This window comes from Mustela putorius, unplaced genomic scaffold (assembly GCF_011764305.1).
Source record: "Mustela putorius furo isolate JIRA1106 unplaced genomic scaffold, ASM1176430v1.1 tig00000139_pilon_pilon_pilon, whole genome shotgun sequence".
Taxonomy (NCBI): Eukaryota; Metazoa; Chordata; class Mammalia; order Carnivora; family Mustelidae; genus Mustela; species Mustela putorius.
This window is the reverse complement of record NW_025421293.1, coordinates 12,357,278-12,378,719: the sequence shown is the minus strand read 5'-3', so window position 1 is coordinate 12,378,719 and position 21,442 is coordinate 12,357,278. Positions and strand designations below refer to the sequence as shown.

The window sequence follows — 21,442 nt, the reverse complement described above, 5'->3', positions numbered from 1 at the left end:
TCCCATGGTGGATTAGCCCTGGGGAGTTTGTTCCCAGAGACTTCATCCTCTAGGTCCTGACCTTGGCAGGAATAGCAGGAGCCATATCTCCAGGGCTTAGCTGAGGGTGTGTGTGCAGATCCAGTTATCTGCCCATGTTGGAGACACACATGGCTCTGCCCAGCCTGACAGATACCAGGCAGCCACACATCTTGTACATGGCCATCTCCGTGCCCCAGTTCATCCATCCCATCTGAGCATCATCTTTCCCATAGGTTGGAGCCATCGGTGATGAGGAGGAGTGGGTCAGCCTCTATGAGGAGGAGAATGAGCCTGATGCCCAAATGTTGGAGATCCCAAACCTCACGCCGTACACTCATTACAGGTGAGAGCAGCAGGTGATAAGCCACCACAGGAGGAAGGCTAGCAATGCCAACAGTTGGCTTCAGCCTAGAAGAGCAAAACCCAATTCCATGCATTTAACTGAGACATTTCCAAGAGGTATTATTGGTCCACTGATCCTTAGGAGCAAGATGCATGGCTGAGTACTATTCCCGGTGCAGACCCGATGCTGGCCCCGCAGTGCTCCGGCCATCAGTGCCAGCTGCAATGGCTCACTCTTCCACTGGGCTCAATACCAAGAGCCATGGGTAGCCAAGAGGTGGGGCTTTTCCCCACAAAGTCCACAACCACTTGGGACTATTAACATGCGTGCGTAAACAAAGCAGTCTTCCCTGGAACGTCCTCTCCTTCCCCATCCTGGGACGCGGGAGTGACGGGGCTCACTAATCAAACACTTAATACGCTGCATAACCTTTTGCTTCTTGATCCTGAAACCTATCCAGGCAGTAAATCCTTGGCTTTAACAAAGGGTAGCGTGATCACAAGCCGTTAGAGACGTTATAACTTCCCGTAAGATCATTGACCGAGATGAAATTTCCAGTTATCACCAGATGTTGGGTTTGATAATGTCATTGTTCATAAGATCAGGGAGTAAAAGACTAAGAATGACTAATTCAGAGAGTAAAAGGTGACATTACATCTTCATGAAGAACATTTTCTTTTTGGTATAATACCGACATTAGAGCTTTTTAAAACAATGCCTAATGAGAGCTGCTGTTCAGACTCTGTTCCTTGTGACATCCTCCCTGAGATCAGAGCAGATGGATCAAGGCCCTGTACACTTGTTTTTAGAGGAAAAAAACATTTCTCAAACAGTGAGCTGCGGGGGCTCCAAGCTTACCCTGTGAAACTGGTACCAGCTCTATCATCACCGCCAAGGTCAGAAACTGTGATTGGAGACCCCTCTTCTCTCCCAGCCCCTGTGGTGAATGCGCGTGTGTGCTCAGGGCGTGTTTCCTGGGGAGAAGTTCAGTCAAAGTAATTGTACAAATAAATAGAGGAGAGAGAACCAAAAATATTAATCGAGGCTCTAAAGCACGTCCATGCCACCCTCATTCTGTAGGTAAGGAAATGGGGGCAAGTCTGATTTGCCTCAGGTCTCAGTTCCAATGGGGTCCGAGTCCTGGGGTGTGGGTTCTGGGGCCAGTGCTCCTCCCCCGAGCCAACAGAAAATGGGGTCCAGGCACCCGTGCTCATTGAAATGTCACCAGACTCTGAAGGCCATCATTTGGCTCCTCGCCCTCTGACCCCGGCCTTACCCTAAACACAAGTCAACCAATGGCATCTGCTGATAGATTTCTGGCCATGTAACCCATTCAGTTATGCTTTGCTTGGGAATTTAAAATCTTTGCGCTGGAACAAATTCACCATTCCTTGGAGACTCTAGTGGGAAGGGCCAAATACACAATTTGCATTTTTCATGAAAGCCGGTGGATAGAGGGCATCCTCGGGACAGCCTTCATGACACAGACACACAGCAGAACATCCTGAGAAGGTGGTGGGTTTTTGTTGTCTTTCCTGCAGAATAACTCTGTCCGCGGTTTTCTGTCTAGGTTTCGCATGAGGCAGGTGAACGTCGTCGGTGCCAGCCCCTTCAGCCAGTCATCCCGGGTCATCCAGACCCTGCAGGCCCCCCCCGATGTGGCCCCCACCAGCATCACTGTGCGAACAGCCAGTGAGACCAGCCTGCGGCTCCGCTGGGTGGTGAGTTGGGGGCCGGACGTTGGCTGCAGGGACAGTCGCCTGGAATATCCAGGTCTGCACGTGAAGCCAGAGCTTAGCGGTGTCTCAGTCATGGCTTTGTCCTAGTCAGAGCTAATCTCTCCGTTAAACCAAAAAGTATTGCATTTCACAGTTGGTGTTGGGTCGCAGACCAGCCTAGGAGATCCTGTTAATGAGTAGCATTACTCACTGGCTTCTTGGACTGGAGTAGTCGTCTCTGGGGGAGGGAAGCCAGTGGTGCTGCAGGCCGGACCCGTAAGTCCTTAAGCTGGGTGAGCGCGGAGCCAACACTCGGTGTTTGTAGGAGAGGCGGCTTGACATTTATTCAGAACCTTTCCCCCACAAAACTAAGCCAAAATGTATTAAAAGAAATTATGTCCAGCCCAAGTTACTGACAGGATTTCATTTAATTAACAAAAGAAGAGTTCCAGGGAACAACGTGGTAGAGGTTCTAAGACTATTCTCCCCGGAAAGTATTTTCTATGGACTTGGCCTGCTAAGACTGGCGGATGCTTGGGGACCTTGACGGGGTGGTTCTGAGATGTTGGCTCACCACGCGTGTCGTTTGCTTCCAGCCGCTGCCTGATTCCCAGTACAACGGGAACCCCGAGTCGGTGGGCTACAGGATTAAGTACTGGCGCCCTGACCTCCAGGCCCCGGCGCTGGCGCAGGTCATCCACGACCGGCTGGAAAGGGAGTTCACCATCGAGGGGCTGGAGGAGTGGATGGAGTACGAGCTCCAGGTGCAAGCGTTCAACGCCATCGGGGCTGGGCCCTGGAGCGAGGTGGTGCGGGGCCGCACGCGGGAGTCAGGTGAGGCAGAGGCTCAGCCCCGACCTGGGTATCCCTGGAGATGGGGCTCCGTGTCCCCTGTCCCCACATCACATCTCAGTGACTCTGCCCGCCCTCCCCGTGTCTATGCCGATACTTTCCTAACCCATTAATTAGGTCAATGTCGGTGGGAATTTCAGGAAAATGTCATTAGAGTCCAAGCCACTAATTTGAAATTAATCATGGGTCTTACTAGGGGCTGGACTCATGGTATTATCTTTTAACGTAGGTATGACTTTCACCCTAATGATAGTAAGCAAGGGTGTGTAGTGATTCTGAGGGAGATCTTTATAACACAAGGCACTCCGGACCTCCTCTTGACAAAGTAGTGTGTGGGAGGGGCTGAGACCATCTCCCCAGCACTAACAAGTAGCCCCTCGAAGGTTCGATTGCCTTTGACACAGCAGAGCTTCATTTCAAACTCATGACTCAGTAGGACGGGGGTCCTGTTTGGCAGGAGGCTCTCTTCCTCATAATTCAGGGACCTAGACTCTGCTGTGCTATTGGCCCAATCCTTGTCTGGGCCCAGCTACCCGAGGAAGAAGAAGAAGCAAAGAGCGTACACCCCCTGGTCCCTAACACCTGTCCATAAATGGCACGCACCCCTCTGCACAAAGCCACCAGGCTCGGGGTTACTGTTGGCGCCCGGGGAGGAAAGGAAAAGTACTAAGTACTTCGGGTCAGCACTCAGTAGTCTGGGCTGCAGTCCAGACTGCAGTGAGTTCCCCTGATCTGCCAGGCTTTGCAGGCTAACCTGTGGTTTAGGGGACCCCTGCTAGCCTGGTGTGAGTTAGTGGAGTGACAAAGAGGGCTCCAGTCATGTTTAAAGACACACAGTGACACAGACCAGTTCTTTCCACCTGGTCTGAAATGGCAAGGTTATCTCCTGAAGAGAAGGAAGCATACCGCTCCCCTTCCAAGAGGACCGATTTTTGAAGAGGGGTTTGCTGGAGTTGCTGGGCTGGCTCAGATGCCTTCCTGGCTTTCTTTCAGGCTGTAGATTTTATTACATTAGAAAGAAAAGATCGAGACACTCACTCAGCTTGTGGCTTTGTGTTCACATGGATTTCTAAAAAGCTCTATTCAGTCTTTGTGACAAAAAGGAGGACTTGAAACATTCTAAGGGGACTGTTCTAACCCCAGCAATAGGCGGAGCAAGAAAACATTAAAAAAAAAAAAACACTTTGCTGTAACTAACTAGAAAATTATGGACAAAATAGCATTGAGATTTAGAACATATTGATGTCCTCATAAGAAAACCAGAGGAACTCCCCAGAAGTCAGAGGCAGACATGGACTGAACCCATAAGTGCTGAGCTAGTCCTGTGGCCACCCCAGGGGGTTGGCCTGGGAGGTATACATCCATCCTGGGATCTTCGAGACTTGCAACCAGGGATAGAAGGTTCAGCCACAAGTTTGCACAAGGTAGGGAGTTAGAATCAAGGCCTCTGCACACAGATGAGGCTCCTGAATGCTGAACCCTCATTGAAAGGAGAGACTGAAAATCTCTGCCCAGGGACAGGAAGTAGACAGGAAGTCCACCTGTCTACCCATACTCTGAATAGGAAAAATATATGTAACTCTAAGTCCTGTGCCCAACTCAGGTTTGAGTTTTGAATTTACTCTGTTGGGTCCAGAAATTCCTAGAAAAGAAACCAATGGAAAACTTGGTTCCAGATACCAAATGCACAAGCCACAAAAGAATAACTGAGACTTCACTAACATGAAAACCTCTGTGCTTCAAAGAACACCATAAAGTAGAAAACAATTAAAAGCAGTCCCCCAATCATTGAAGGTATTTGCAAATCATTCATCTGTTAAAGGACCCATATCCAGGATGTACATTTAAAAAAAAAAAAAACTCTTACAACTCCACAATGAAAAGACAACCCAGTTAAAAATTGGATGAAGGATCTGAACAGACATTGCTCCAAAGAAGACATACAAATGGTCAGGTAATCACATGAAAAAATGTTCAACATTATTCACCGCCAGGGAAATGAAAACCAAAACCACAATGAGATTCTATTTCATACCCCTAACACCTTAGGGGGTATTTAAAATAAAATTTTAAAAACAAGCTGGACAATCACAGGTGTTAAGTGATATTACAGTAAGTATGGTTCCAAGATTGTGCACTTTCTACATCACTGGAAGACCATGAAGACCATCGTCACTGGCTGGAAAATCTTCTTACCCCAGGAAAAAAGTGATCCACTCCTCCTGAAAGTTTATGTATTATACCCCAATAAATGATTTCACTATCCTCCAAAAACAAAATAAATTTTTTTTGAAAGACAAAACAAAAAATGAAAAATAAAGAAGAAAGAAACACAGTTCTAGGCCAGACTTTCTGGGAAACCAAAGTAGGAAACACCTCTGGAGAGATACTGCCACAGCCAACTTGTCCCAAAGAAAAATCCACTTTTAAAGATAAAGTTACAACTTTCAAACACACAAGGAAATATTCTGGTATGAGTAAAAGTAAGATATTTTTTGTTTTAGGAAAGAAGGAAGAAAGGAAAGGAGGTAGGGAGGAAATAGGGCCTTGATTGCTTTAAAATACATAAAATGTATGAAAGAGAATATGTAATAAGAATAAAATTACTTATATAAATTCTTTACTTATTCATATAAGTTTAAAATTATTAAAGACTTCCAGGTGTGAAATGAATAAGTTCTGAGTAATCTTATGTATAGCATCATCATTATAGTTAATAATACTGCATTAAATACTTGAAAGTTGCCAGGAGAGTAGATCTTAAATGCTCTCACTACAAGAAAGGGACAATAATTTTGTGACTGTTCAATGTGTTAGCTAATGTTATGGTGGTAGTCTCTTTGCAGTACATAAGTGTCTCAGATCAACATGTTGTACACATTAATCTTACACAATGTGGTTCATCAATGATATCCTGATAAGAATTGGAATAAATATAAAATAAGGCTGTAGTCTTAAATTATGAAAATAAAGCATTAAAACTTTAGGTAAAGATTCAGATGCCACTTTGGAAGCACTCTTTAAGAAAACAAATAGGACACAGCCACTGAAAATAAAATGCTACCATTAGGTGAAAAGCAGTTTAGACACTGCTAAAGAGAGAATTACCAAACCAGAAGCTAGGTATGAGTAAATAACTTAAAATACAGTACAAAGACACTGAGACTGAAAACGTGACAGAGAGGCTAAAAGACATAAAGAATGGAATGAGAAGGCCCAACATATAACTAATAAGACTCAGAGGGAAAGGGGGGAGGAGATGAGAATGAGAAAATATAGGCAGATAATAGCCGAGAAGCTTGAGAACTGATACTTTATCAGACTGAAGAAAAGTGAATCCTGCACAGAATAAATAAAATAAATCCACACCAAAGCACATTATGCTGCAACTGTAGAGCATGAAAGCCAAAGAAAATCTTGAAAACACTTGGAGGGAAGGCATCTTACCTACAGAAGACAAGACAATATGAAGCCAACTTCTCAAGAACAGTGGCGGCCAGAGGACAATGGAACAATGGAATCATAATGGAATGAGAATAATCTTGAAGGAGCTGAGGGAAAATAGCTGTTAACCTCAAGTGTTACACAAAGCTAAATTACTTTTCAAGGATTTTGTTCCAGAAACTGTAAGCTAAATAACACATAAGGTTGAATAAAATGTAATAAAAATGGAAAATAATACTGTTTTGTTAGGTTTCCAAAGAACATTCTCAAAAGACAAACCCATGGCAAAATTGCTGAGGTGATACTATATTTTCATAGAAATTTGTTCAGCTGCTGCAAAGCTCTCTTTACGGTGGTCAGGAGAATGCGGAGGAGATCACTCTAGGCGTCAGCTCACCCCAGATGCTTGCTTCTAGCTCTGTTCCCTTCAGACAATCTTGTGTAGCCTCCTACCTGGTAACTCTGAGGAGACTCTCTTGAATGATATTGTTTGCTTTTGTAGGTGTTTCTGTGTTTTAGTTAATAACAAGGTGCGGCTTTGGTATCAAAAGAAAAAAAAAAGGCACAATGAGTTTGTTTTTGTCTTGGTTGACAAAAACAACACAGACATATTTTCGCACAGCTAAAGGACAATCACAGGCTGGAACTAGGCCCCCGGAACTAACCACTTCGATTTCATCATTTGCTTGTTGAGAAAGTTTCTGGTCTTGAAATTGTCTTTGCAATGTAAGTTCTGCTTTATGCTCACACATTCTTTCTTATTTTGATGGTTCTGGCTTACAGAAAATTATTTTTTGGCTTTTAATGGAATGTTTGTTCAATTAGAAGAGTTTTGGTTCTCCAGATGTTTTCATCACAAATTGAATAATAGGGTTATTGATCTTCAAGATGAGATGACTCAGACTTCAGACATTTGGGGTACAGGAAAGGTGGGCTCCCAGGACCCCTCTTGGGCTGATCTCTCCACCAAGAGTACTGGTGCTCAGACATTGGTCCCCCCAACCTGGGGCCTTCTCTGGCATCCTTTCCACTGTTGCTGGTCCTTTGGGGCTTCAGCACCTCCACCTTTGAACAGTGCTTCCAGAACCTCCTACTGGGGCAACCCTTCACTTCTGACAAGCAGGCCCCTCCCCATTGCAGCAATGTTGATGTCTTACCTTCCCTGGTCCAGCAGAGGAATCGCCCCTTCCTAGAACAGATCCTGCCAAGCACCACTCAGCCCATGGGGGTGGGTAGGAGAGGGCAGGTGTTGCAAGGCCCAGGGGTGGAGTGCAGCTGATGGGGAGGCAAGTGGGGGAGGGAGCCGATGGGGAGAACAGAACTGCAGACGCATGTCTTGTGGAGATGGCCACACAGGGGTCCTCTCATACAGCATAGTCATGGCCGTACGGAAAGCTGGTGTGGGGAGCACAGGGCAGAACATCTTGAACCACACTGAAAAGACGTTTCCCATTTTGAAGTATGCTCTAACTAGCTTCATGACATCCTCTGATTTATTATGATATAAGGATAAATGAGGCCCTAAACTTCAAAAGACTGAGCCGTGAGGAATCCTGGAGAGAGAGCAGATGAAGAAAAGAGAAGCATTTTAATCAGAATTGTTCTTCATGAAAGGAATCTCTTGCGCTGTCCCCAGATGCAAGATGGCAGGTTGGAAAGGAAGTTAAATCTACCTCGAAACAGATAATGGAAAAGATTTTTCTTTTCTTACCAAATCTTAAAACCACAGATACTTTGTAACTAAATGGCAGACTAGATCCCAGTGAGATCTGAATCCACTGACACTGAATCCCGAGTGTGGCCTTTTTCTGTGGCTCCGTCCTTGGACACCCAGCCAAGCGCCTGGTGCCACATGCAGTCATCCCACTCACCAGGTGGCCTTCCTTCTCTGGGACAGTGGACGCCCTTCAGGACACGCATGCACATATTACCACATCCTAGAAAATCAGTGTGATCTGTAGATCCGTGGTGAGGACTGAGCACTCGCCGTGTCACACATGGGCCCACAGGAAACCATTACAGATTGCAGAGGCAGACGCATTGTGTTGCTATGACAACAGTCTCTCTCTCTTACAGACAGGGACGGTTCTTAGAACGCAGCACTGCTGTTGTGGGCACGTAGCACCTGTGGAGTTCTCATCTTACTCTAAATAGAGTCCGATAAATTGTCATCTTGCCTGTTCTTCGAGTCATGACTCAGTTCACAGTTGAATCAAGGTAGCGGAGTATCCCTTGTTTCTGGAACACAATAAACATATGTGTGAGTGATGCTCTGGGGTGACTGCCATGGCAGGAGCCCCCTCGGACACGGAGAACGTGCATGAGCCCTGTGGGAGCCGCCACCAGAAGTCACGGGAGACACAGGGAATTATGGGTGGCAAGCACGTATCCCTTAGAGGGCTGAGGAAGCTTGAAATTATGAATATTCTTTTTTGTGACACTTAGCTGCTCAGATAAATTACTACTATTTTGTTGAACGACTGACAAACCATAGGAATGACTCCCGACTGACATATTTGGGAAGAAAAGGTGTATCTTGCAGGTGTGGGCTGACTGACATTGTCTCTCTCTCTCAAAGTATGAGGAAGATCCCTAAACCCTTATGTGACAGACACCAGCAGGTGACTCTTCTGTTCTGGGGCCACGCTGACTGGCCTCCACCAGCAGCCAGTCTAACTAACGCCTGTGTTCTGAAGGTGGTTGATGTGGTGAGTAGCGGGGACAGGCCCACCGCTGGGCCGTGGAGGCCAGGAAGTCATCGGGCTTGTGGTTGGAGCCAAGGTCTTTGCTCCACTGTCTGGGGACCAGAAGGTGCCAAGCCCTCCCACCTACCCCCCAGGTTTCATGTTCCCTCAGCAACGTGCCTTCTCGGGCTTTCCTTGGTCTGCTCCTCTCGGCCTCTGTATGCAGGAGCCACTGGCTGTGGTGGTGACCTGGCCAAGCTGGAAGATAAGGTGACAGCACCTCGAGGACCTGTGTGACTCCTGGCGCTTTTTTCTTGAAGACAGTATTAGTTTCCCAGGCCGCTGTAACATAGCACCCCTGACTGAGAGCTTAACACAGCACAGATTTACTCTCCTGCCATTCTGAAGGCCAGAAGTCGGACACGAAGGTGTCATCAGGGCCCCGCTCCTCTGCAGACCCTGGGGAAGGCTGTGCTCCAGGACCCTGTCCCTGTTCCTGCTGGCTTCCAGGCTCATGGCCGCATCCCTCCAGACTTGCCACAGTGGCCTCCCTGCATGCGTGTCTGTCTCTTCCTGCGCTGCCCTCAGAAGGACACCGGTCATGCTGGATTAGCTGCCCTTTGCCAGTATGGCCTCATGTAACTAATGACATCTGCAGTGACCCTAGTTCCAAATAAGTCCCATTCTTTTTTTTTTTTTTTTTTTTTTTTTTTTTTTTTTTTTTAAAGATTTTATTTATTTATCAGAGAGAGAGAGGGAGCGCGAGCGAGCACAGGCAGACAGAGTGGCAGGCAGAGGCAGAGGGAGAAGCAGGCTCCCTGCCGAGCAAGGAGCCCGATGTGGGACTCGATCCCAGGACGCTGGGATCATGACCTGAACCAAAGGCAGCTGTTTAACCAACTCAGCCACCCAGGCGTCCCAATAAGTCCCATTCTGACCTGCCAGGGGTTGGGACTTCAGCACATGGAGGCCGGCAGGGAGGGGGACACAGTTCAACCCATAATGAAGACCAAATCACTTCAGTGAAGAAAATCCAGGAATCAGACATCGGAGAGCAGCATTGTTGTGTGAACCCTTGTTACTGTGTGTTCAGAGCAAATGACTGAGCTGCCTACAGTTGCTTTGCTAGGAGGACAGAGTACTTGTGGGAAGGAGGGTGGGTGGGGCTGTGGATGGAGGGTGGCCAGAGCCCCTGTGAGCGGAGCATCCCTGCTTCTGAGGTGCACTTGAGGGCACGCCCCCTTCTGTTCACAGAGCCACGGTGGCCTGCAGAGAAGGGATGGATGCCTCGAGGGCTGGGGGCTTGGCAGCCTTTCATTCACCCTCCGTCCGTAGGGAAGGGAGCTTATGGTGTCATTGTCTCACTTTCTTCAGCACAGAGAGCCACGGATTGCCTCCTCATTGCAAAGCCAAGTGCTGGGGATGGGCACAGGGGAGAAAGAGGGTAGGTTCGAGGACGGGTGGGCTGCACTTGGCCATTTCACAGATGGGATAGTCAAGGTCCAGAGGAGCAGAGCAGCTTCCCCAGGTCCCATGGCTTGGGATTCTTGTCGAGTTGCTCTTGCTCTGCAGCCTGTGAGCTTGTTCCTTCCCTGTGAACACCTCAGTATCTCTCAGCTTCAGATGGTTTTGTCCCTTGCTAGGGATGTGGGCAGGTGACCGCTCGGAGCCTCCATTCCTTCCTCTGCAGAGTGGTCCCTCCCACGTTGAATGCCAAGTCCTATCCTGTATTACTCTCCATGAAACCCACTGGACTTGCAGGATTTAATCTCCTGTTCAACTGTGGAGGCTCCGGAAGGTGGTGGGAGGTGTGACCTTCAGGCCACAGCCAACAACTGCCTTGTGCTCAGTGCCTGTCCATGAACACTGCATCCCCTGACTTTGCTGGGGAGCTCTGGGATCTCTCTTTTCTGTCGGAATAAAGTTTAAATGGGTTCACAAGGAAACTCTCAAAGCAAATTGAGATGATCTGGAATATAAAGCCTTGCTTTTAAACCTTGACTCTTGTCCTTACACACTTTCTATCCGAACCATTACAAACATGGAAGACAAACTGAAATTTGTTCAATGATATACCTAAACAGAAGAGAATAAAATCCTACACATACACAGGTCAAGAATTGCATAGCTTGTATCCGCAGGCCCATCTTGTGAAAAAGCCCTCACTGAAATGCATTGGAGAGGGGGGTGGTCCTCCAGCCTTGGTCTCTCCATCTGCAGAATGGGGCTAATAACCCCTGCCTCCCAGGGCTGTTGTGGCTCTTAGAGATGACAGTGGATCCGAGACCCCTAGGACAAGACGTGCACTCAGTGCCTAGGAAATCTTCCCTCCCGTCCCCTTCAATGCAGACCATGCTGTCCCCTCCTCACCAGCACCTCTGCCCCCTCTCAAAATACCATGTATTTTGCAGATGAACTGGTGTGTGAGAGTGATCTAAGATCAAAGTCTGCAGGTCCCACAAGTTAATATAAAAACAGACCAAGCAGATTTTCTTGCTGGGTGGATTCAGGTAAGATTGAGCTCCTAAGTACCCCGGATTTGTGGAATTTGCTGCTAATATTAAAGAGATTTACATTTCTGTTATACCGCTGCAGGCTTAATCTGATCACTGCAAAATGCTCAGAATTCATTGCTCTTTCAAGGACAACTTGATTGGGTAAAAATTGGACCTTTATTTACAGAAGCCTTTGGACTGTGGGTACCAATCTGTTTTACTCGCCTTTGCAGTTCCTTCAGCCGCGCCTGAAAACGTGTCGGCTGAGGCCGTCAGCTCCACCCAGATTTTACTGACATGGGCTTCGGTGCCTGAACAGGACCAGAATGGGCTCATACTGGGCTACAAGGTATGTTGGGGGTGACCCTTCCATGCTTAGGCCATGCAGGTGCTCCCGCGTGTCACTCCCCTAGACCAAGGAGCGCAGAGGGACGTCCAGACCTGCAGCACGAGCCTGTGTTGTGACGTTCACATCTGTTGTCTCCTCTAAACTTCATTCCCACCTGGGGATGAGGCCTGGGTACGACCTCCTAACATAGGCGCAGACAAGGCATTGATGGGAGCTGGCTGCGTAAACTCGAGCCTCTGCTTCCAGGCTTGTACAACAGGAGTACCCGTGGTGGCTGGCTCTGAGTCTGACCTGAGAAACAAGTGGGTTCGATTTTGTAAGAAGCGCTTTGCTCCTAGCCTGTGCCGAGTCAGTGCAAACTACCTGCTCACACACGGGCATTCCAGCACCGTGGGCAATCCCGGGCCATGGCGGGCGCAGGAGGGGGCGTACGCCTTTCTGCTTCTCCAGGAGCCCTTGCTGGGTTCAGTCCTACTTTTACTTACCCACGTGTGCTTGTGATCCATCCCCAGAGCGGAGGGATGGATTTTCCCGGATGTGCCCAGCAGCCCCCCTCCACCCTGGTCTGTTACACCCCACCCCACACGGCCTCTGGGCATGGGTACTCCCCACTTTCCTGGTTTCCATCCCTAGTCTCTGGTTCTCCCCACCTGTTTCCCTGGGCGTTCAGGCTGCCTCGGGCCCTGCTGGACATGGCACTGCTACTGGGCAGGTGCAGTGACCTGGGTCCCGGCGAAGAGAGCTTGCCTGTGGCATCCAGGCTCCTCCCTGAGGACCTCCATCTTCCATGGCCTTCTGGGTCCCCGGCTGAGGGACCCGCGCAGGAAGGGTGAGCTGTGAATGACTTAGCAAACCAGAGGCAGCTGGCAGGGCCATGGAGCAGCGCCTCCCAGGGTGCTGTGTCTGTGTGTGGGGCCCGGGATTCCGGGATTTACAGCAGCTGTCCTGAGGCAGGAGCCCAATTTCCCAAGAAGCTGGGAAACCAAGGTGGGCGGGGGGATACTGGTTCCTTCTGCCGGAGGTACACTGTCTGCGTTTGTGATGGAGGCCTCGTCCTCGTGGCCGCGGTTGGTGTAGCTACTGTCTGTCGTGTACCTCGGATCTTGTTAGTCATGGCTTGGGGTCAGCCCGCCCAGCCTTGGCCTGGGTCATGACTCCAGCTCCTCCTGCCCCGGAGACCGGCTTCCCCCAAAACACCAGTGTATGGAAACTAGACCCGTAAGCCTGGAGCACAGCTGCTGTGGCGGAGAATCCGCAGTCAGCTGGTCCTGGCCGTGAGCTGGAGGGACCCCCTCCTGGCACCCACACCCCCGTGACCGCACACGTGTACACTGTGGTTCCAGATCCTGTTCCGGGCCAAAGACCTGGACCCCGAGCCCCGCAGTCACGTCGTGCGAGGGAACCACACGCAGTCGGCGCTGCTGGCCGGACTCCGCAAGTTCGTGCTGTACGAGCTGCAGGTGCTGGCGTTCACCCGCATCGGCAACGGCGTGCCCAGCTCGCCCCTCGTCCTGGAGCGGACCAAGGACGATGGTACGGTCACAGCGTGCTCCAGCAGCCCCAGCGACCCGAGCGCGCTGGTCATTTGTAACTTAATTTTCAAACCACTTCCACCACCCCCTCCCCCCACCTTTTCTCAGATGAGAAAAACAAAACAGGATTGTTTTTCAGTCACTGAGCGTTTATATGGCCAATTTCAGCCCGGAGTGAATTTTTACAGCCTAATTATGAACCTCTGCGAATTTCGGTCGTAAATTGAAAGAGGCCTCACAGTAAAGGCCGGGTTGGGTGGGGGCCGTAAAACGTCCAGCCGCTCCAGCTGGCGGCGTCTGCACAGATCGGGTTAGGAGCCCCCCCCCCGCCACCCCGAGCCTGGGTGCCTCTGTTTCCCTGGTGCCAGCCGCTCCCGCAGTCCGCACGCCAAGAGGTCCCTAGAAGTTCGTGCCCCGCGTGCAGCGGGCTCCGTGGGCTCCGTGGGCTCCAGACTCCCCGCACCCATGCTTCCAGGCCGGGATAACAAGCGCCTCTTGACAGCTCTGTTTTTATGGAAGTCTAAATCATCAGCACATATGTTTTTCCACTTTGCAGATGTCAAACACTTAAAGGTTATCTCTTTTTACATTTTTATTGTTACATGGGCTGTAGCAAATAGTCAGGGAGGGGTGGTATATATTCTAGGGGAAAATACAGCTCTCCCCGCCCCCTCCCCCCACACACACACCTTAGGGATCAGAAGCTTCTCACAGAAATGCAACAACTCGATTTCCTGGTACACGTCTGCCGAGGTCATTCAGTTAGCCCCACGGTGGTTTGTGCTCTCCTGGGAGATGGCAGCACGCTGGGCTTGAGTCGAGGAGAGGAAGGAGCTCTGCACACTGTCCTGTCCTGGATGCAGAGCCCCGGGGGGGGCTGGGGTCTGATGCGGGGGCAGTGGCCTCAAGGGTGTTAGCAGAGCTCTGCGAACCCATGGCAGCCTGGGTTACAGGAACGGAAAGAACCAGGGGCCTCCAACCTTGGCCAGTCACAACTGCCTCCTTCTAAAGTAGAGGCTGGAACTCACAGAATGCTTTTCCTTCTTCTCCCACAGTGCGATTTCCACTCCCGCAGTTCAGTGTGATCCCAGTGATGCAGCTTGGGGACAGGGCAGGGGACAGAGGCCACATAAGCCTGCTGTTGAAATTCGCATAATTGCAGCTGGTCCTGGCTTCTGAACCTATACCCTCCTTACATTTATGTTACCAAACACAAGGGTCACAGATTTATCTAAACCACAGGTTTAAAATTTTAAATACTGTTCTCTACTTAATAGTGAGAGGCAGAATTCAGCAGCCTCAGAATGACTGTAACACCCATAATCCTATCTCTGTGTTCATTGTTCTGAGCCCCTTGCCTCTTACCTGGGAATCTGTTCAGTTCCAACAAGAAATTCTGGACTGGCCACTCGCCTCCCCCTTTAAGTAAATATATTTACAAGGGCCATGACACCGGTAGGCAATGGCACCACGCCACACAGAATTATTATACATGTTTGTGCACATCAACTCTTAATTTTCTAAGACGATGCATAGGGGAATAATCATTCATTGTAAACATGGGGAGGGACTTTAGGCCATCGGATTTATCTAACTCCTGGTAGCAGGTGTCAAGCCCCCGAAAGGATTCAGCCCACATTGGCAGAATCTTGACCTTGGGCCTGGCACACTTGCAGCCTCACTCCCCTTGCACTCACGGGCTCCCAGCACGGTCTGTGAGCACCACTTCTGGAGGCTGGAAAAGCAGCTGAGCTGGGTTCTAAATGAGGTGTTTTCTCAACACCATTAGGGGGCCACATGGAGCCAGTTAGATTCCAAAATCCATTCGTGGCCTTGGAGCATCTGGTCCATGAACAGAGTCACCCATGGTCGCAAACACTTGGCCAGCCCACAGAGCCCTGTGTAACGTTGTAACCTCATCACGTGTCCCTGTAGCCCCGTATCGACACCTGGCTCACAGGTTTCTTTTCCTCCCTCCAGCCCCGGGCCCACCAGTAAGGCTCGTGTTCCCAGAAGTGAGACTCACATCCGTGCGGATCGTGTGGCAGCCGCCGGAAGAGCCCAACGGCATCGTTCTGGGTAAGGAAGCGGCTGTGATTAAAGAGATCATAGCTCAGAGGAAAATAGCAATTACATTGATTTCATCTGGTTTTTATTACACATCAAAGAGGTTGAACCAAAAAAAAAAAAAAAAAAAAATTGTGCCTGCCGCCACCCGGCACTTTCTGTGTGAAGGAAAGCAGGGTACCTCCTCTGTCCTGTAAGCTGTGTGCTGAGGTTCCTTTGCAGGTTGAAATTTACATTTTGTTGGCCCAGAACATCTTCCATTTGTTTGGGGTTTGCAACAAAACCATCTGTCTTTGGCCCTTCCTTCAGCTCTGAAATAACCAGGCTGTTTCCATGGGCATCTGGGAAGCAGCCGCCTCATTCCTCATGGGAGCCAAAGACCCGGGTTTCCCTCCCCAGTTCTGGGAAACATCCTTGGCTGCCAGGCCCTCACCTCATCCTTTTAAGAAGTTTCCAGAGTGAATTGTGTGCCTTGGGTCCCCGGGAAATTGTTTACTTTTAATGTTTTGTCCAGGGAGGCCTCTCGGATAGCATTGATGAAAAGCCTTAATTTTTTTTAGTTCCCCAAAGGCAGCAAGTCTTTTTTTTTTTTTTTTTTAAATCAGTTCCCTCATTTAGTCACCCTTTCTGCATGACGAATTCAGGGCCTCTCCCATGCACGGCGTTGCATGCATGGTGGGCCATAAGGAGTGAACAAGAGGTGCCTGTCCTTGGGATATGAGTGGCTCCTGGCACTGTCAGGGAGAGGCACGAGAACACGAGGACCATGCAATATGACAGCTGACCAATGGCCATTCACGAGATGCCCCGCAATCAGGTCTCCGGGGCTGAGGGGCTCGCCACAGACGGAAGACAGCCTTGGGGCTGGATCTTGCTAGAGAGTGGCCTCTGCAGCCCTGGAGGAAGGGAAGAGGGTCACCCACTCACCAGACGGAATGCCACGTGCTTGTGGCAGTGTAGACAGACCCCAGCCTGGAGACGTGGGCTGGGCCGGCCTGGGGACGGCCTGGTCGGGCCGGCCATGCAGGGAGTGCCCAGGGGCCCAGATGGGTGACATCAGGCATCTAACAGCCAGGACCCCAGGCTGGGTCTACTCTCCAGACCCAGGCCAGCATCCAATAGGGTGTTTCCCCAGTCCAGACTCGCAGCAGACCCCCCTGTGTGTCTGCTTATGCACTGGGTGGTTACAGGAAGATTATTGGACTTACAGACAGGTAGTAACAATCACCACTCATACCCGCCAGCTTCTGACATAAGGATTCTAAGATTTGGTTTGAAAGGGGGTTTTACTTCATTAAAAAACACTTTTTTAAAACATCTGTGCTGAGGGCAGTAGGGAGTCACCCCAGGACTTTGAGCAGCAAAGTGACATAATCAGGTTTGTCTTTTAGGTAATAACTACACAGAGAGGCAAATATTTTTTGAGTTCTTGCTTCATGAACACAGGGAGGACGGAGCCTGGGGCGTGCCGACATCGTCTGCTGCAAGGCTGGGGCCCTGCTCAGTCTCTCCCTTCCTGGTGCCATTCCCAGGGTTGCTGGGTGGAATACTTAGCTAAGAGTATTTCTGAATTGGGTGACCTTCAGAACTACAGGTTCTTGGTACCTTAATACCACAATGAGCCACAGAAGAAGCTGCTGGTAGAATGTGTATTTTGGATCCCGCCAGATGAGACAGGATTGCAGACCCCTGTTAGGCCCCGTGCCTTATGCTCCAGACCGGGGCAGGAGATGGTCCACGGAGTGCATGGCTGGGCCACAGGCCTCCCTGAGCCCCCTTAGCACCATGCCAACTGCTGTCTTTCCTGGACGGAACTGGGCTAAACGTCTGATGACCCAGGGAGCAGCCCCAGCTTTCCACGAGACAGGAAATCTGGAGCACAAAATGTGAATTCTGACCTGTCGCAGTACCCAGAGTCTCCAAGAAGCAGAGTCTCCCCAGCCTGCCGAGGAGGGAGGCCCTGTCCCCACCCCCCCAGGCCTAGCAGCCCCTGCCCACCCCCAATGCTCCCGCTGAGGCCTCTGCCCTCCCCCGGGCCAACCCTGTACTGTACTTGCGGGTCCTTTGCCCTTCTGTGCCTCTAACGTCACATTTGATGTTGTCTCCATCTGCAAGCTCCCTCCACGCCTGTCCCTGCCTGGTCGTGCCCACTGTCACCATGCAAGTCTCACTGTCCAAAGGTAAAATCTTGTCACTTACCTCAAAGGGCATTTCTAACGTTTGTACGTCTGATTGAAAAAGCGCTGTGAACAGAGAATTCACACCACGATGAGATGGCATTTACAGCATTCAGATTTAGAGCCCTAGAAGGTCGGATATGACCCAGGAGAGACAGGGACATAGGCAAACATACACACACACACACACACACACACACACACACTCAACATACTCCTGGAGAATGATCTGGAATGCTGGGCGAGGGGAGCACTTCTGTCCCTGAATCCCAGAGGCCTTTCCCGTCAGGTCATAAGCCTGAGTTCTCACAGCTGTACCCAAGGAGACATGCACAGGACACTCCTGCCATGTCGTGTTTGATGAAAGGACACCCGAGTGTCCATCAGTCAGGCCACAGAAAGGTGTGTTGTGGACACTTTCCACAGCAGTTAAAGGAATGACCAAGGCCTACATGAATCAGCATGAGGAAGTCTCACAAGCCTGTTCGGGGGGAGAATACACCCAGTGGGAGAAGGTTCCTGCACATAGAAACCTCCATGAGTGTGATTATCACCATTCATGGGTCCACACGGTCCGTGCACATGTGAACTCAAGGACAGGAATACACCCCGAGTTGAGAAGGGACGTTGCCTCTGAAGTAGGTCTGGTGGGGCCACAGGATGGCCTCAACTACCCCGTCTCATCTTCTCTCTTATATGAAAAAAGAAGTCCAATTTGGCAAAATGTCTAGATTTATTCAAGTTGGTACGATGAACACTTGGGTGTTCCATCTTTATTATTCCCAGCATTTTCTCTATATTGGAAAGATTTATAATAAAAAAGGACAATCATAAGATAAAAATAACACATTCACTCTAAACTTTGAAAAAATAGAAAATTCAGACATGTAACAGGAAAAAATGAAAATCACCACAATCCCACTTCCCAAAAAATAATGTTAATATTTTTTTCCAATCATTTTTCTAAACTTGTAAGCACAAAGTATTTCCTACTTAGAAGGCAGCCTCTCCGTCGTATTACAAGTGTGTTTAGCGACGGTGACCTGCACATGTCCCTCCTGCCCCGTCCACCACGGCCAACCGCCAGGACCCCCAAGGGATTTTGTGTTTATCTCTTCTTCGGTTTTCTATAAGATATTCCTAGAGTTAAAGTTAAGTTTAAAAATCTAATATCATGGTTGCCTGTTTTTAGACTTTGCTCTTCTCTTCCCACGTCATGAATCTTTCCTGCGTAGACACCCCACTGTCTGTGTCTGCACACACCTGACCGGGATGTATGCAGCATCTATAGTGTCCTGGCGCTTGCCCCTGGGTGCACGTGTGGAAGGGTCCCCAGCCCCAGATGAGCGCGCCCAGCCTCGCAGGTCTGTTGGCTGCTCCCATCCCTGGGCTGCCCATGGCTTCATCTCAATTCTTACTGTTCTGTTCCCTTTTCAGTCTCTGATTTCTCCTTCTCGCTTGCTGGTTCAACCATGCACTTAGGTTTTCATTTCTTGATACCATATTTATTAGTTTGAGATGTCTTTTTTTTTTTTAAGATTTTATTCATTTATTTGACAGACAGAGATCAAAAGTAGGCAGAGAGGCAGGCAGAGAGAGAGGGAGGAAGCAGGCTCCCCGCTGAGCAGAGAGCCTGACGCGGGGCCCCATCCCAGGACCCTGGGATCATGACTTGAGCTGAAGGCAGCGGCTTTAACCCACTGAGCCACCCAGGCGGCCCAGTTTGGGATGTCTTAACAGGAAGTTTTTTCAGGACATCTGGTTTACCAGATGCCGAAAGCAGACTTTTCTCTGTATACTTAAGTGCTGCTTGGATGTCCAAGATGCAAACATATTCATCCCAAAAATGTTATGTTGAAATGCAAATACATTATAATTAAAAATTTTTTAAAAATATGGATCATGTCCCAATTGTGCAGTGAGAAATAACGATGTGACCGACGTCCTTAGAGGTGAATCTTAACAGCATTTCTGATGATCTCCTCAGGATGCAGGCCTGGAAGCAGATTAACTGGGAGAAGGTGCTAGAACATTTCCAGAGTTCTTCCCCTACATGTCACACTCTCCCTTCAGAAATGCTGTGTCTACATAATAAACTCATGAAGCCTGGGTATCCTCCCCTACTCTCCCCTGGGTTTGAAGCACCACACTCTGGACAGGCCAACAGCAATGTGGGCAAGCTTGCACACCCGGAGCCCAGGCCGATGAATTTAGGCACGGGACTGAGGCCTTCTGTGCCTCAGTTTCCCTATCCCTCAAATGGGAATAACACATTCCCTTATAGTGTTAACTGAGTTGTGCATGAGAACCTTAGGACAACGCCTGCCACGTGGTAAGCATTCAACAAATGTTTGCTCACATGCATGTCTATTTAGTATTTCATTATGTCTCCTGGACTGGAGAATTCTTTCTTGTCCCCCAAGTCTTCGCCCGGTGCCCGCATCTAGCTGGTCATCCCAAGCAGAGGTTTCACACGGACAAGACAGGAGAAGAACCAGAAAGGGCAGAAGTTGGATTCAGGCTATAAGGGACATTCAAAAGTTTGGATTTTGATCTGTAGTCCCTGGGGGTGCCAGGTGGGGGGTGGTCACTAAAAACCAGGTAAAGAGGGGTGCCTGGGTGGCTCAGTGCCTGCCTTCGGCTCAGGTCATGATCCCAGGGTCCTGGGATCGAGCCCCACATAGGTCTCTCTGCTCAGCAGGGAGCCTGCTTCCTCCTCTCTCTCTGCCTGCCTCTCTGCCTACTTATGATCTCTGTCAAATAAATAAATAAAATCTATAAAAAATAAAAAAAAAATAAAAACCAGGTAAAGAGAGAGCATCATTTAATACCTCGTGCATTCTGACCATGGCAAAGCAAAGGTAAAATAGTGCTCTGTCTACCCATAATGCAGAAAAACACCACGTCCGAGCGTCTTCTGTGTTAATGGCCTTTAGTTATAACGGTAACAAATGTTGTCTGGGCAGCCCGTCACCTGGATATTACTACAGCTAGCACATCAAATTGCAGATGCCGTAGGAAGGATGAGAAAACAGTGCCTGAAGATTCAGATCAGTGTTCGAGGGAGAGAATGGGAAACATCTTTTTCGCACCACTGGCTTCCCACCCAGAGACCTCGAATCAGTGCTCCTGCTCGGGGCGCATGTATGAACTCCTCCCCGGCCCAGGCTTCGGTAATCTATATCAAAACATGCTCTTGCATTTCCAAAAAAGATTAACAGCATGAAACAGCACCAAGCGCCTGCAGGGAAAAACACTTGCTTATTTGCGTAAATATTTTACTGTGGAGAGCTTTTAGCATTTAGAGCCTGCCTTTGGGGGACGTGGCGGGAGCCCCCTGAGCACGGTCACCCTCCCTCCCTCGCTGGCGACTCCGCTCTCCCTTAAATGCTGCCAAGCTGACATGTGGCATGTGCTCTTTAAACCCACGCGGGGCTGCCCGCACACACACCAGAGCTTCTCCCCACCTCCACCTGCCTGCCGAGGGCCTAACATTTACCCTCAGCTTATTACGGAAGGGGGTGCCAAGACTCTGCTGAGAGTTAGGATCGCAAGGGACTGTAATCCCTGTTTGCAAATACAGTTTTGATCCATTGTTGCATTTGTCTGCCCCCGGCCCTCACGCAGATAAGCCGTAGAGCCAACAAGCCATACGGTGCCTGGGCTGGGCCTTCCAGGGGCCATTCTGTGGCTGTGGGCTCTCCCAACAAGTCGTGGGTGCTGGCAGGGCCATCACCGCTCACACCCACCCACTAGGCTA

The 21,442-nt window shown here is 49.5% G+C and overlaps 1 protein-coding gene across 3 annotated transcripts in view; it reads left to right on the top strand.

Moving 5' to 3' along the window:
* SDK1 (sidekick cell adhesion molecule 1) overlaps positions 1-21,442 on the top strand; it is an 883,892-nt gene that overhangs the window by 776,304 nt on the left and 86,146 nt on the right. For all 3 annotated transcript variants that reach the window (XM_045075163.1, XM_045075162.1, XM_045075164.1), the window contains exons 23-28: positions 255-364; positions 1,935-2,085; positions 2,679-2,916; positions 11,791-11,906; positions 13,250-13,439; positions 15,419-15,517. In XM_045075163.1, coding sequence (XP_044931098.1) covers positions 255-364; positions 1,935-2,085; positions 2,679-2,916; positions 11,791-11,906; positions 13,250-13,439; positions 15,419-15,517 — 904 coding nt within the window. The remainder of the gene's footprint in view (positions 1-254; positions 365-1,934; positions 2,086-2,678; positions 2,917-11,790; positions 11,907-13,249; positions 13,440-15,418; positions 15,518-21,442) is intronic.